Source organism: Artemia franciscana, chromosome 13 (assembly GCF_032884065.1).
Source record: "Artemia franciscana chromosome 13, ASM3288406v1, whole genome shotgun sequence".
Taxonomy (NCBI): Eukaryota; Metazoa; Arthropoda; class Branchiopoda; order Anostraca; family Artemiidae; genus Artemia; species Artemia franciscana.
The window spans coordinates 25,972,202-25,985,178 of NC_088875.1; the positions used below are offsets into that span (position 1 = coordinate 25,972,202).

A 12,977-nucleotide genomic window follows, 5' to 3' on the forward strand; every position below is an offset into this window, starting at 1 on the left:
GTTCCACCTTGTGCCATATAACACTAAAAACGGCATTTTTGGTGCCACTTCTTTAGTCGAAAAGCTTGGAAGTATAAAACGGTACTATTGTAATAGTTATGATCCAAAACACTTAACTGGAGATTTACAAGAACCCTCCCGCATACTCCCCGTCCTACCCCCTTAGTAATTCTCATTAGTCCGTTGGTAGAATTGATCATGAACCCTTTAACACGGTCAGCCAAAGTCAGGGCTCGCAAAATGATTTTTAAATTTTCAAATGTTCTTAAGAGGAAGAAATTCATAGAAGAACAGATAATTGAATTTCAAAATTCCTAATTCCAAAATTCATAATTCCTTGATGTACCCCTCCCCTCATCCTGTTCGCAAAAGTTGAGCTTCACCGAACATAGTTTAATGCTCTCACTCTTTATAATAGAAGCTAAAATTAACTCAATGTTTTATAATAGCCAATTACGAATGTATTTGCTGAATAAGGTCCAAAAACTATGCTTTTGGTGATGACATAGCTCTCCATAGTCTTTGGGAAAAGGGCTTTAAGTTACACAACCTTGTCCAACAAGAACAAATAGATTGAATTCAATCATAAGCCGCCGTAGTTCAGTTACTAGCGAGTTAGACTTTGAATCAGATTGGCAAGGGTTCAGTTTCTTAATTAAATAAAAAAAAATAAGTTTTTATAACTGTAAGGAGCGTCATTAAAACTTAAAACGAACAGAAATTATTCCGTATATGAAAGGGGTTGTCCCCTCCTCAACGCCTGGTTCTTTACGCTAAAGTTTGACTCTTTTTCACAACTCCAGTTTAAAAAAAAAATAAATAACTTTAGCGTAAAGAGGGAAGGAATGAGGAGGGGACAACCCCTATCGTATACAGAATAATTTCTGATCGTTTTAAATCTTAATGTCGCTCCTTACTTGCAGCTAAAAAAACAAGTTTTTTTCTATTTAATGTCTGAATATTTTTGAAGTAATGCATGTTTTGATTTTGGCTCACCGCACATGAATAATTAAAACCAAATTTGCATATCAATTTTTTTTTTTCGTCTAAAGGGCTTTCTCATAGTTTTGATCGGACGATTTTGATAAAAAAAAGGGTGGGGGAAGAGGCCTGGTTGCCCTCCAATTTTTGGTTGCTTAAAAAGGCAACTAGAATTTTTTATTTCTTTTACGAAAGTTTTTATTAGTAATAAAAATACATAACTTACGAATCAACTTACGTAACGAACTTCTATATTTGTATATTTTTATTACGTATATGAGGGGGTCCGCCCCCTCGTCAATGCCTCGCTCTTTACACTAAAGCTTGAATTTTGTCCCAATTCTTTAAGAATGATCCCTGAATCACAAAGGCCGTAGAGTAAATAGTTGAAATTACTAAAAATACTTGAGCGTAAAGAGCAAGACATTGTGGAGGAGATGAACCCCCTTATTTACGTAATAATATCTGTTCTTTTAGGTTTTAATACTGCTCCTTACTTCCAGCTGAAATTTTTTTTATTTATTTTCTCATTGTTTTTTTTTTAAATAATGCGAGAAAATCCTGCTGCCCCTTCATGGAAATTCTCTTCCCTCAAGATAAATTCCTCCATGGAAAGATCCCCCACGTAACCTCCTCCCCAACCCACCTCCCCCTCAACACGAAAAAGTCCCCCTGAAAACGTCTATACACTTCCCAATAACCCTTACTATATGTAAACAATGGTCAAAGTCTGTAACTTGCAGCCCCTCTCCCGGGGACTGGGGGGGGGGATTAAGTCGTCCTGAAAGACAAAATTATTAGGTTTTTCGACTATGCTGAACAAAATGGATATCTCAGAGTTTTGATCCGGTGACTTCGGGAAGAAATGAGCGTGGGAGGGGGCCTATGTGCCCTCCAATTTTTTGGCCATTTAAAAAATGCACTAGAACTTTCATATTTCCGTTAGAACGAGCCCTCTTGTGACATTGCAGGACCACTGGGTAGACACGATCACCCCTGGGGAAAAAACAAAACAAAACAAATAAACACGCTTCCGAGATCTATCTTTTGGCAAAAAATACAAGATTCCACATTTTTGTAGATAGGAGCTTGAACCTTCTACAGTAGCGTTTTCTGATACGCTGAATGCGAGGGTTTGATCTTCGTTAAGATTCGATGGCTTTTAGGGGGTGTTTCCCCCTATTTTCTAAAATGAGGCAAATTTCTCAGGCTCGTAACTTTTGATGGGTAAGACTAAACCTGATGAAACTTAAATATTTAAAATCAGCATAAAAATGCGACTCTTTAGATGTAACTATTGGTATTAAAATTCAGTAATTTTAGAGTTTCAGTTACTATTGAGCCGGATCGCTCCTTACTACAGTTCATTACGACGAACTGTTTGATCAAGCATCTTTATTTCAATCATGGTTTTCTGCCTCATATATGATTATTTTTTAGCTAATTCACTATTTTTCTTATTTTTTGTGAATTGTGAAATGTTCCAAACACTATTTTTGGAATAAATTACGCCCAGGACCCCAACCCCTTGCCACTTAAGGGTTGGAGAAGTGTAGGCCCATGGTTCTGGAACCACTCAAAGTTGTTTCTTCAAAGAAGGATTACTTATTGTTATATTTATTTATTCATATTATTTCCTTTTTTACTATTTAATAGACAGAATAAAACTATTTGCAATGTATTTAGAGAAATCATAGCACTAAGAACCAATTAGCTTTTTCCTGTGATATTTTTCTGGTTGTCAAGTTACTTTCCAGCTTTTTCTTATTTATTGCTATTCCACATCTGTATATCCAATATTTTTTGGTGTTTATCAGAGGGAGGGGGGAGGGAGATGTTTAGTGAAGTAACACCAAAATTTTGCTTAGGTTTTGAAAGCCTTAAAATTTTTCTTTAGAAAAATGGTTACTCTTTTCTAACTGTCGAGGTTGCCCACTTTCAAAATTTATATACACCATTTTGTGCAGCTCGGCATTATTTGAAAAACGATCAGAAATTGGATAATTTTTTCCCCTGAAAGTAAGGAGTGACATTAAAACTTTAAACGAACAGATATCATTCCGTATATGAGGGTGCTGCCCCCCCCCCCCGAAAAAAATTAAAAGATCATTGAAGTGTTGCTTCTCCATTAAATTTAAATTAAAAAACGGGCAAATATTAATTTAAAAAAACAAAGTTTTTTGCCGGAAGTAAAGAACAATGTTAAAACTCAAAACGAACAAAAGCTATTGCTTTACAGTCTATCTAACATATATCAATAAAACTAGTACAAATAAACCAAATATTTCCCAATATTTCCCTAATATTTCCAACCATATTTCTCTGTGTTTTTAGGACTATGAAAAACTAGCGCTTTACTGAAAACACAAAACAATATAGGAGTTTTGAGACAGTAAAAGTAAACCGATTAAGGCCACTTTTTACAGTATACAAATAAAGCACGGTTTTCAGCACTGTTTCGCTGGTGAGACAAAAATGTTACCTGATAAATCAATCAATATTTCTGTTTGCTGTTCAGTGACATTGCGGTTATAAAAAAGGATTTATTTTGATGCTTATGTTTTTGAGATAATTATAATTGTATGCTGAATGTTACTGATATCAAAGCTAGTGTAAGACTATGAAAAGCTTTATAGATTAGTTGGTTCTTTTTAGGCTACATACTCACTTTTAACTCATAAATCAATATTCTTGTTTTTATGGCACATGGTATTAACCAAGTGACATATAGCGATCGCAAATTCTGTCGGTCTGTCGATCTGTCGGTCTAACGGTCAGTCAATCTGTCGGTCTGTCCCGGTTTTGCTACTTTAGGCACTACCAGGTAAGCTAGGACGATGGAATCTGGCAGGTGTATCAGGGACCGGACCAGATTAAATTAGAAATAGTCGCTTTCCCGATTTGATCATCTGGGGAGGGGAGTGGGGGCCGATTAATTAGGAAAAAATAGAAAAAATGAAGTATTTTTAACTTACGAACGGGTGATGGGATCTTAATAAAATTTGATGTTTGGAAGGATATCGTATCTAATAGCTCTTATTTTAAATCCCGACCAGATCTGGTGACATTGGGGGGGGAGTTGGAGGGGAGCCTAAAATCTTGGAAAACACTTAGAGTGGAGGGATCGGGATGAAACTTGGTGGAAAAAATAAGCAGAAGTCCTATATACGTGATTGACATAACCAGAACAGATCTGCTCGGTTTGGGGGAGTTGGGGGGAGGTTTAATTCTGAAAAATTAGATAAAATGAGGCATTTTTAACTTACGAAGGATTGATCGGATCTTAATGAAATTGACGAAAGTAAAACAGTTCAAAATAGGGATGAAACCTTTTTACCTATTTTGAACTGTTTTACTTTCGTCATGGAAAGGCAGTGTTGTCTTCGAAGTTATCTACTTGAAGAAATTTGAAGTTTGGAAGAATATCGTGTCTCAGAGCTCTTATTTTAAATTTCGACCGGATGCGGTGACATTGGGGAGAGTTGGGGGGACCTAAAATCTTGAAAAACCCTTAGATAGGAGGGATCAGGATGAAACTTGGTGGGAAAAATAAGCACAAGTCCTAGATACATGACTGACATAACCCGAACGGATCAGCTCTCTTTTGGGTAGTTGGAGGGGGGTGGAGGGGGGGTTAATTCTGAAAAATAGAAAAAAATGACGTATTTTTAACTTACGAATGAGTGATCGGATCTTAATGAAACTTCATATTTAGAAGGATCTCGTGACCCAGATCTCTTATTTTAAATCCCGACCAGACCCATCGTCACTGAGGGGGAGCAGCTGGGGGGGGGGAATCTTGGAAAATACTTAAAGCGAAGAGATCAGAATGAAACTGGATGGGAAGAATAAAAACAAGTCCAAGATACGTGACTGACATAACTGGACCGGATCCGCTCTCTTTGGTGGAGTTGGGGAGGGGGGAATAATTCAGAAAAATTAGAAAAAATGAGATATTTGTAACTTACGAACTGGTGATCAGATCTTAATGAAATTTGACTTTTAGAAGGATCTTGTGATTTAGAGCTCTTATTTTATATTTCGACCAAAACCTATGACATTGGGGGGTATTGGAGGGGGAAACCGGGGAATCACTTGGAAAACGTGAAAATTGTGGTATCTTTGTCTTACGAATAGGTGATCGGACCTTAATGAAACTTGATATAAAGAAGTCTCAGATGCTCCTTTTTCGACTCGAATCGGATCCGGGGACATGGGGGTTGAGGGGGGAAACAGAAATCTTGGAAAACGCTTAGAGTGGAGAGATCGGGATGAAACTTGATGGGAAGAATGAGGACAAGTTCTAGATACGTGATTGACATAACTGGAACGGATCCATTCTCTTTGGAGGAGCTGGGGGGGTGTTAATTTGGAAAAATTAGAAAAATTGAGGTATTTTTAACTTAAGAATGGGTGACCGGATCTTAATGAAATTTGATATTTAGAAGGAACTCATGTCTCAGAGCTCTTGTTTCGAATCCTGACCAGATCTGTTAACATTGAGGGCGTTGGAGGGGGAAATTGGAAATCTTGGAAAACGCTTAGAGTGGGGGAATCGGGATGAAACTTGGTGGGTAGAATATGCAAATGTTGTAGATACGCGATTGACGCAAACGTACTGGATTCGCTCTCTTTGGGGGATTTAGGGGGTGGGGTTCAAGCTTTGACGAGTTTGGTGCTTCTGGGCGTGCTAGGACGATGAAAATTGGTAGGCGTATCAGGGAGCTGCACAAATTGACTTGATACAGTCGTTTTCCTCGATTCGACCATCTGGAGGGCTGAAGAGAGAAGAAGAATTATAAAAAAATTGAGGTATTTTTAACTTACGAGTGGGTGATCAGATCTTAATGAATTTTGATATTTAGAAGGACATCGTGACTCAGAGCTCTTATTTCAAATCCCGACCGGCATTAAGCCTCTGATTTCCCTTTTAAATCAATCTTTCGATTCTTAGAATTTTGCTAGAGCTCATACCATATGAGCTCTTAGCTCTTGTTTATACTTGGTTTCTGTGTTATCAGTAAAGAGCTTGTTTTCTATAATAATACAAACACGGGGAAACATGATTATTTGGTTTATTTGTACTAACTTTATTGATATATGTTAGATATACTGTGAAGCAATAATTTTTGTTAATATTAAGTTTCACCTTTGCTCTTTATTTCCCTCGACAAACTTTGGATAAAATGTTTCAATGGGTGCAAGAGCTGTATTCCTAAGACGCTAGGAGCTTAATTCTGTTGAGTAAATCAATTGCAAAGTAGGGGGGGAGGAAAGATCGAATTTTCATAGTAGGCTTCAGATTTTCTGTATTTGAGATAACTCCCTACAGATTTAATTTGGAGAATAGAATGAATTTCCATGGACTGCTGAAAAAAAAAAAAACAAGCAGGACATTATGTATGTTACCAAATGAAACATTGTCGAAGACAAATATAAATTATTTATTTTAAATTCAGTACCCAAATTAAATAAAAAACACAATCTCAGAAAATATTTGGGAGTGGAAAAGTTTTGATTATTCATTCTGCGTAGTGACAATCAGACTAAGCGTGATATAACACCTTTTTTTTAACAAATAACCAGAGGCATCAATTCACAGAATTTAGGGCGGGGCGAAAACTTTTCTTATATCTTTTTTTATAAAGACACAAAAAAATATAATTTTCAAAATCTGGGGGGGGATCAATTTTGGCTTTTCACGATTTTTCGCTGAACATACTAGATAAAGGTATACCTCAAAATCTAGGGATATAATTGCCCCCCTCCCCAATCGGCATCCCAACATACGAATTTCATATAAGACTAACTTCTACTGTACTTGGTAACTGTTTAGCTTCAGGTGACCGGACGGCCTTCGAAATATTCAGCATTGTGTTATCTAAAACTTGTTTACTTTTCTCAGTAAAATTTGGTATTACTCTGTTTACATTAAAAAATGGCACCTTAATTCCTGAATTATTCGTTATTTATCTTCTTGCAGATAAAACCCAATTTTAGCTTTAGTAGTTCCAAGTTCCAAACAGATTATAAATTGTAGGATAATAAAGACAAAGTGCTGGCAATGCCTAGCCATTCAAGGGGAAAAGTTAAAAGTGCCTTCTTGCTGTTCTAAACAGGAACTCTTTAGAATGAAAAAAATCTATTTCATTACTGCCTAGATCTGGGTCAAACTGGGAAGCATTCCTTCACCCTATCTTGTTGGATTGTCAGTCTCAGTCAATACAATAAAAAAAAAATATCTTAAAACCTTTCTAAATATACATTCAATGAAATTCCCATCGGTATGAATGCTGATCTCCCCCGCGCATCAATAGGGAAGATCCGAAGAAATCAGATTAGAAAAAATTGACAACCAGCTTCACTTAAAAGTTGGGCAGCGAAGAAAAAACTTTCAGGGTGGGAGTATTCAGAAAACTATAATAGCAAGATGAATTAAGTCCAGACTGAAACCGAGGTCGTTTTCGAACATTTCAATGAAATTCTCGGTTTACCATTGTTCACTATAAGTAAATTTTAAACATAATACCTGATATCCATGTTCCGTTGAAGTCCCTCGGGTAGTACCTCGAATATAATATATCATCAAGGGTAAATCCGTTAAGGAGTGGCTTAGGGGAAGGTGCACCATTTGAAAACCCAACGACGATTCCAGCAATAATTCCAACAGAAATGGCAACTACTGCCATTATCCCGATTATTGCTGCAACTCTTCCCTTCTTTTTGGTAACAACTTCTTTTTTATCTACGAGATCATCGATTATATCCTGGAATATTTAATTATTACTAGAATGTCATATGGCACAGGAAAAAGCCTCCAGTTTTTATTTAGCAGGACTAGTAAAGAACAAACTACGTTGTCACTACAATCCAAAGCACGCTTTTAAGTATTTTACTATGGCTGTAGCCTATTTTTACAGCGCCATTTACCACCTTGTACAAGAAGAAGTAGATATTTGTAAAAAAGATGATTCTATTTTAAAATTTTCGGCTTTTCAAACAGTTCGTGGTAACGAACTGTAGTAAGGAGCGACCCGGCTCAATAGTAACCAAAACTCTAAAAAATGGAATTTTTATACCAATAGCTACATCAAAAGAATCGCACTTTAATGCTGATTTTAAATATATAAGTTTCATCAAGTTTAGTCTTACCCATCAAAAGTTACGAGCCTGAGAAAATTTGCGTTATTTTAGAAAATAGGGGGAAACACCCCCTTAAAGTCATAGAATCTTAACAAAAATCACACCATCAGATTCAGCGCATCAAAGAACCCTAATGAAGAAGTTTCAAGCTCCTTTCTACAAAAATGTGGAATTTTGTATTTTTTGCCAGAAGGCAGATCACGGATGCGTGTTTATTTGTTGTTTTTTTTGCCAGGGGTGATCGTATCGACCCAGTTGTCCTAGAATGTTGCGGGAGGGCTCATTCTAACGGAAATGAAAAGTTCTAGTGCCCTTTTTAAGTGACCAAAAAAATTGGAGGGCACCTAGGCCCCCTCCCACGCTAATTATTTTCCCAAAGTCAATGGATCAAAATTCTGAGATAGCCATTTTATTCAGTGTAGTCGAAAAACCTTATAACTATGTCTTTGGGGACGACTTACTCCCCCACAGTCCTCGTGGGAGGGGCTACAAGTTACAAACTTTGACTAGTGCTTACATATAGTAATGGTTATTGGGAAGTGTACAGGCGTTTTCAGGAGGATTTTTTGGTTGGAGGCAGGGGTTGAGAAGAGGGGGATATGCTGGGGAAACTTTCCATCGAGGAATTTGTCATGGGGGAAGAAAATTTCCATGAAGGCAGTGCAGGACTTACTAGCACTACTTAAAAAAAAAACAATGAAAAAATAAATATGAAAAAGTTTTTTTTCAGCTGGAAGAAAAAGCAGCATTAAAACTTAAAACGAACAGAAATTATTACCCATATGAGGGGCTCACCTCCTCCTAATACCTCGCTCTTTACGCTAAAGTATTTTTAGTAATTTCAACTATTTATTCTGCGGCTTAATACCTTGCTCTTTACGATAAAGCTTTTTTTATTAATTTCAACTGTTTATTCTACGGCCTTTGTGATTCAGGGGTCATTCTTAAGGAATTAGGACAAAATTTAAGCTTTAGTGTAAAGAGCGAGGTACTGACGAGGGGGCGAACCCCCACATATATGTAATAAAAACATGAGAATACAAAAGTTCTTTACGTAAGCTAATTTATAAGTTACGTATATCTTTTACTAATAAAAAGATTCGTAAAAAAATAAAAGTTCTAGTTGCCTTTTTAATTAACCAAAAATCGGAGGGCAACTAGGCTTCCTCCCCTGCTCTTTTTTTCTCAAAATCATTCGATCAAAATTATGAGAAAGCCATTTAGCCAAAAAAAAAATATGCAAATTTCATTTTAATTATTCCTCTACGGAGAGCCAAAATCAAAACATGCATTGATTCAAAAACGTTCAGAAATTAAATAAAAAAAAACAAGTTTTTTTAACTGAAAGTAAGGAGCGACATTAAAACTTAAAACGAACAGAAATTACTTCGTATATGAAAGGGGCTGCTTCCTCATCAACGCCCCGCTCTTTACGCTAAAGTTTTTTTACTGTTTTAAAAAGAAGAATTAAGAGAAAGAGTCAAACTTTAGCGTAAAGAGCGGGGCGTTGATGAGGAAGCAGCGCCTTTCATATACGAAGTAATTTCTGTTCGTTTTAAGTTTTAATGTTGCTCCTTACTTTCAGTTAAAAAAAACTTTTTTCTTTTAATTAGTTACAAAAGCGAGTCGATGTAACAATTTCTTTTGGCATGAGTCCTTAAATAGCTCTTACAAGTGCACCGCTAGCCATAAGGAAAAAGAGAAAAAAAAAGAAAAATAGACATATAATTGCTTCACATGCAACAACAAAGAAAAGTGATTTCCCTTGTTAATCAAGCCAGGGGACTGTAAGTTTGACGGATAGAGCTTTCGGTCATGACGATTCCAATGGTGTACTTTTGACTTCGATTCGACTGGGATTCAAAATAATTAATTTGGAGTTACTATTGGTCGAAAATCGTTCTTTACTAGATTTGCAGCTACCGCTACAACCACGACATCTACAGTATAGATGCGCAAGCCAATTATTATACACTAGCATATATCAATTAATTTAACCATGCTAATTAGTGATCTATTGTTATAGACTTTCGCACTCCACTACATTGGCTGTAGAGCTATATTTAATTATTGGCTATATTTAATTTCTGAACGTTTTTGAATTAATGCATATTTTGATTTTGGCTCTCCACACATAAATAGTTAAAAAGAAATTTGCATATTAATTTATTTTTGGGCTAAATGGCTTTCTCATGGTTTTGATCGGACGATTTTGAGAAAAAAATGAGCAGGGGAGTAGGTCTAGTTACCTTCTAACTTTTTGGTTACTTAAAAAGGGAACTATGACTTTCAATTTTACGAACGTTTTTATTAGCACAAATATACATAACTTACGAATTAACTTACGTACCGAACTTCTATATTCGTATGTTTTTATTACGTATATGAGGGCACACGCCCCCTCGTCAAAACCTCGCTTTTTACACTAAAGCTTAAATTTTGTCCTAATTCCTTAAGAATGATCCCTGAATCACAAAGGCCGTAGAATAAACAGTTGAAATTAATAAAAAAAGCTTTAACGTAAAGAGCAAGGTATTAGGAGGAGGTGAGCCCCTCATATGCGAAATAATTTCTGTTCGTTTTAAGTTTTAATGATGCTCCTTACTTTCATTTGAAAAAACTTTTTCATATTTATTTTTCAATGTCTTTAAAAAATGCTATAAAATCCTGCACCCCCTTCATTGAAATTCTCTTCCCCCATGACAAATTCCTCCATGGAAAGTTCCCCCGTATAACACCCTACACTCCCCCTCCCAACCAAAAAATCAACCTGAAAGCGTCTGTGCGCTTCCCAGTAACCATTACTATATTTAAACACCGGTCAAAGTTTGTAGCTTGCAGCCCCTCCCACGGGGACTGTGGGAGAGTAAGTCATCCCCAAAGACATAGTAATTAGGTTTTTGACTATGTTGAATATAATGGCTATCTCAGAATTTTGATCCGGTGATTCCGGGAAAAAATGAGCGTGGGAGGGGGCGTAGGTGCCCTCCAATTTTTTGGTAACTTAAAAAGGGCACTAAAACTTTTAATTTCCGTTAGAATGAGCCCTCTCGCGATATTCTAGGACCACTGGGTCGATACGATCACCCCTGGAAAAAAAACAAATGAACACGCATTGGTGATCTGTCCTGTGGCAAAAAATACAAAATTCCACATTTTTGTAGATAGGAGCTTGAAAATTCTATAGTATGGTTCTCTGATACGCTGAATCTGATAATGTTATTTTCGTTAAGATTCTATGACTTTTGAGGGGTGTTTTTCCCTATTTTCTAAAATAAGGCAAATTTTCTGAGGCTCGTAACTTTTGATGGGTAGCCTAAAACTGAACTTGAAACTTATATATTTCAAATCAGCATTAAAATGCGATTCTTTTGATGTAATTATTGGTATCAAATTTCCGGTTTTTAAAGTTTCGGTCACTATTGAGCCGGGTCGCTCCTTACTACAGTTCGTTACCACGAACTGTTTGATACGCTACTCACTCAAGTTTACGCTGTGCAAAACTCGAGAACTAACCGATTCTTTCGTTAGTTTCTTCGTTATTTTAGAAGCAAAATTGGGCTACATTTTACATTAGGGGGGGGGAGTAAAGTATAGCGGGTCTGCATGCAAGGTGTGTTAGGTAAAATTATTCTACATATTATTAAGTAAGAATCATTTTATGACTTCAAACTTTCCAAATGCTTTACCCCCCCCCCTTATGTGCAAATTTATAGTCGAAATTATATATTTCCCATCTATTCTGTCACTTGTTTTTGTCTTGTCTCGCGCTAAGCTGAAAGAAACTAACGAAGAAATCTGTTTGTTCTCGAGTTTTACACAGCGTAAACTTGAGTGAGTGGCGTATAAAACATAAGTGCCAAAATTCCTTCTCCCTACGGAAAAAGAACAAAACTCAAATAAAATTCTCAAATTTGCATAGCCTTATTTTTCACAGGGAGTATTTTTCGGGAGATTTTCCGCGGGAGGGAGGTATTTTCCACGGGGGTATAGAGCTCGTCCTAAAGATTGTGTTTTAATGTGAGTTCTTTTATATTCCTTTTTTTTCATTTGTTTTGCTAAGGACCCTAGGATATAAGGTCAAAATATTAAACTCGAAATATCAAACCCGAAATGTACATTAAACTGACAATACACGATTTTTTTTTTAATGAAGTGCAAAATATGTTCTGGCCTTGAAAAGACATTGGGATTTTGAGCATACTCCTTTGGTTCCCAAAGGCAACTATGCATTCAAAGGAAAGCTAAATCTTCTTAAACTTTATGGTGTCATATGATTTTAGCTTAATTTTGATAATTTTTCACCTGCATTTTTTTCTTTTTTTTTAATTTGGCACCCACTTCAGCCAAAAATCGCGGAAGTTCATATGGAAGTCCTTTCAACAAAAATGGATTTGCGAGTTCTTAAGATACTTATGGTGGGTGAATTCCTCTTTTTCACTTTCCTTATATCTTCTCAACGAAACTAAAAAATAAATAAAACACAACTGAAAGAAAATTCTCAAATTTGGAAACCTCATTTTCCACGGGGTGGCATTTTCCGCGGCGGGGGGGGGGGGGGGGGGGGGGTAAACGGCTAGAACCCAACCGCCATTCATATAAATTTTCGGTCATCCTGTAGACACCCTTTAAAATTTAGTCTACCGTTTTATAAAAAGAATCTTTTCGTGGTACATTTCAATATAACCAAAATATTAAAATTCCTATAACTACAAAATAGTACGTTACGAACCAATACAACCAGATTTGTTACCGCATTAGGTCAATGAATAATGTTTCGACGTTATTCATATGCTCTCTAGGTCTCTTCAGCCTTCGTGTTAAGAATTACGGACAGGATGGTGCTTTGTTTA

The 12,977-nt window shown here is 36.4% G+C and overlaps 1 protein-coding gene across 5 annotated transcripts in view; it reads right to left on the minus strand.

Annotated features, from left to right (window-relative positions):
- Positions 1-12,977, minus strand: part of LOC136034723 (venom dipeptidyl peptidase 4-like) — a 108,682-nt gene that overhangs the window by 53,284 nt on the left and 42,421 nt on the right. For all 5 annotated transcript variants that reach the window (XM_065716087.1, XM_065716089.1, XM_065716088.1 and 2 more), the window contains exon 2: positions 7,511-7,748. In XM_065716087.1, coding sequence (XP_065572159.1) covers positions 7,511-7,748 — 238 coding nt within the window. The remainder of the gene's footprint in view (positions 1-7,510; positions 7,749-12,977) is intronic.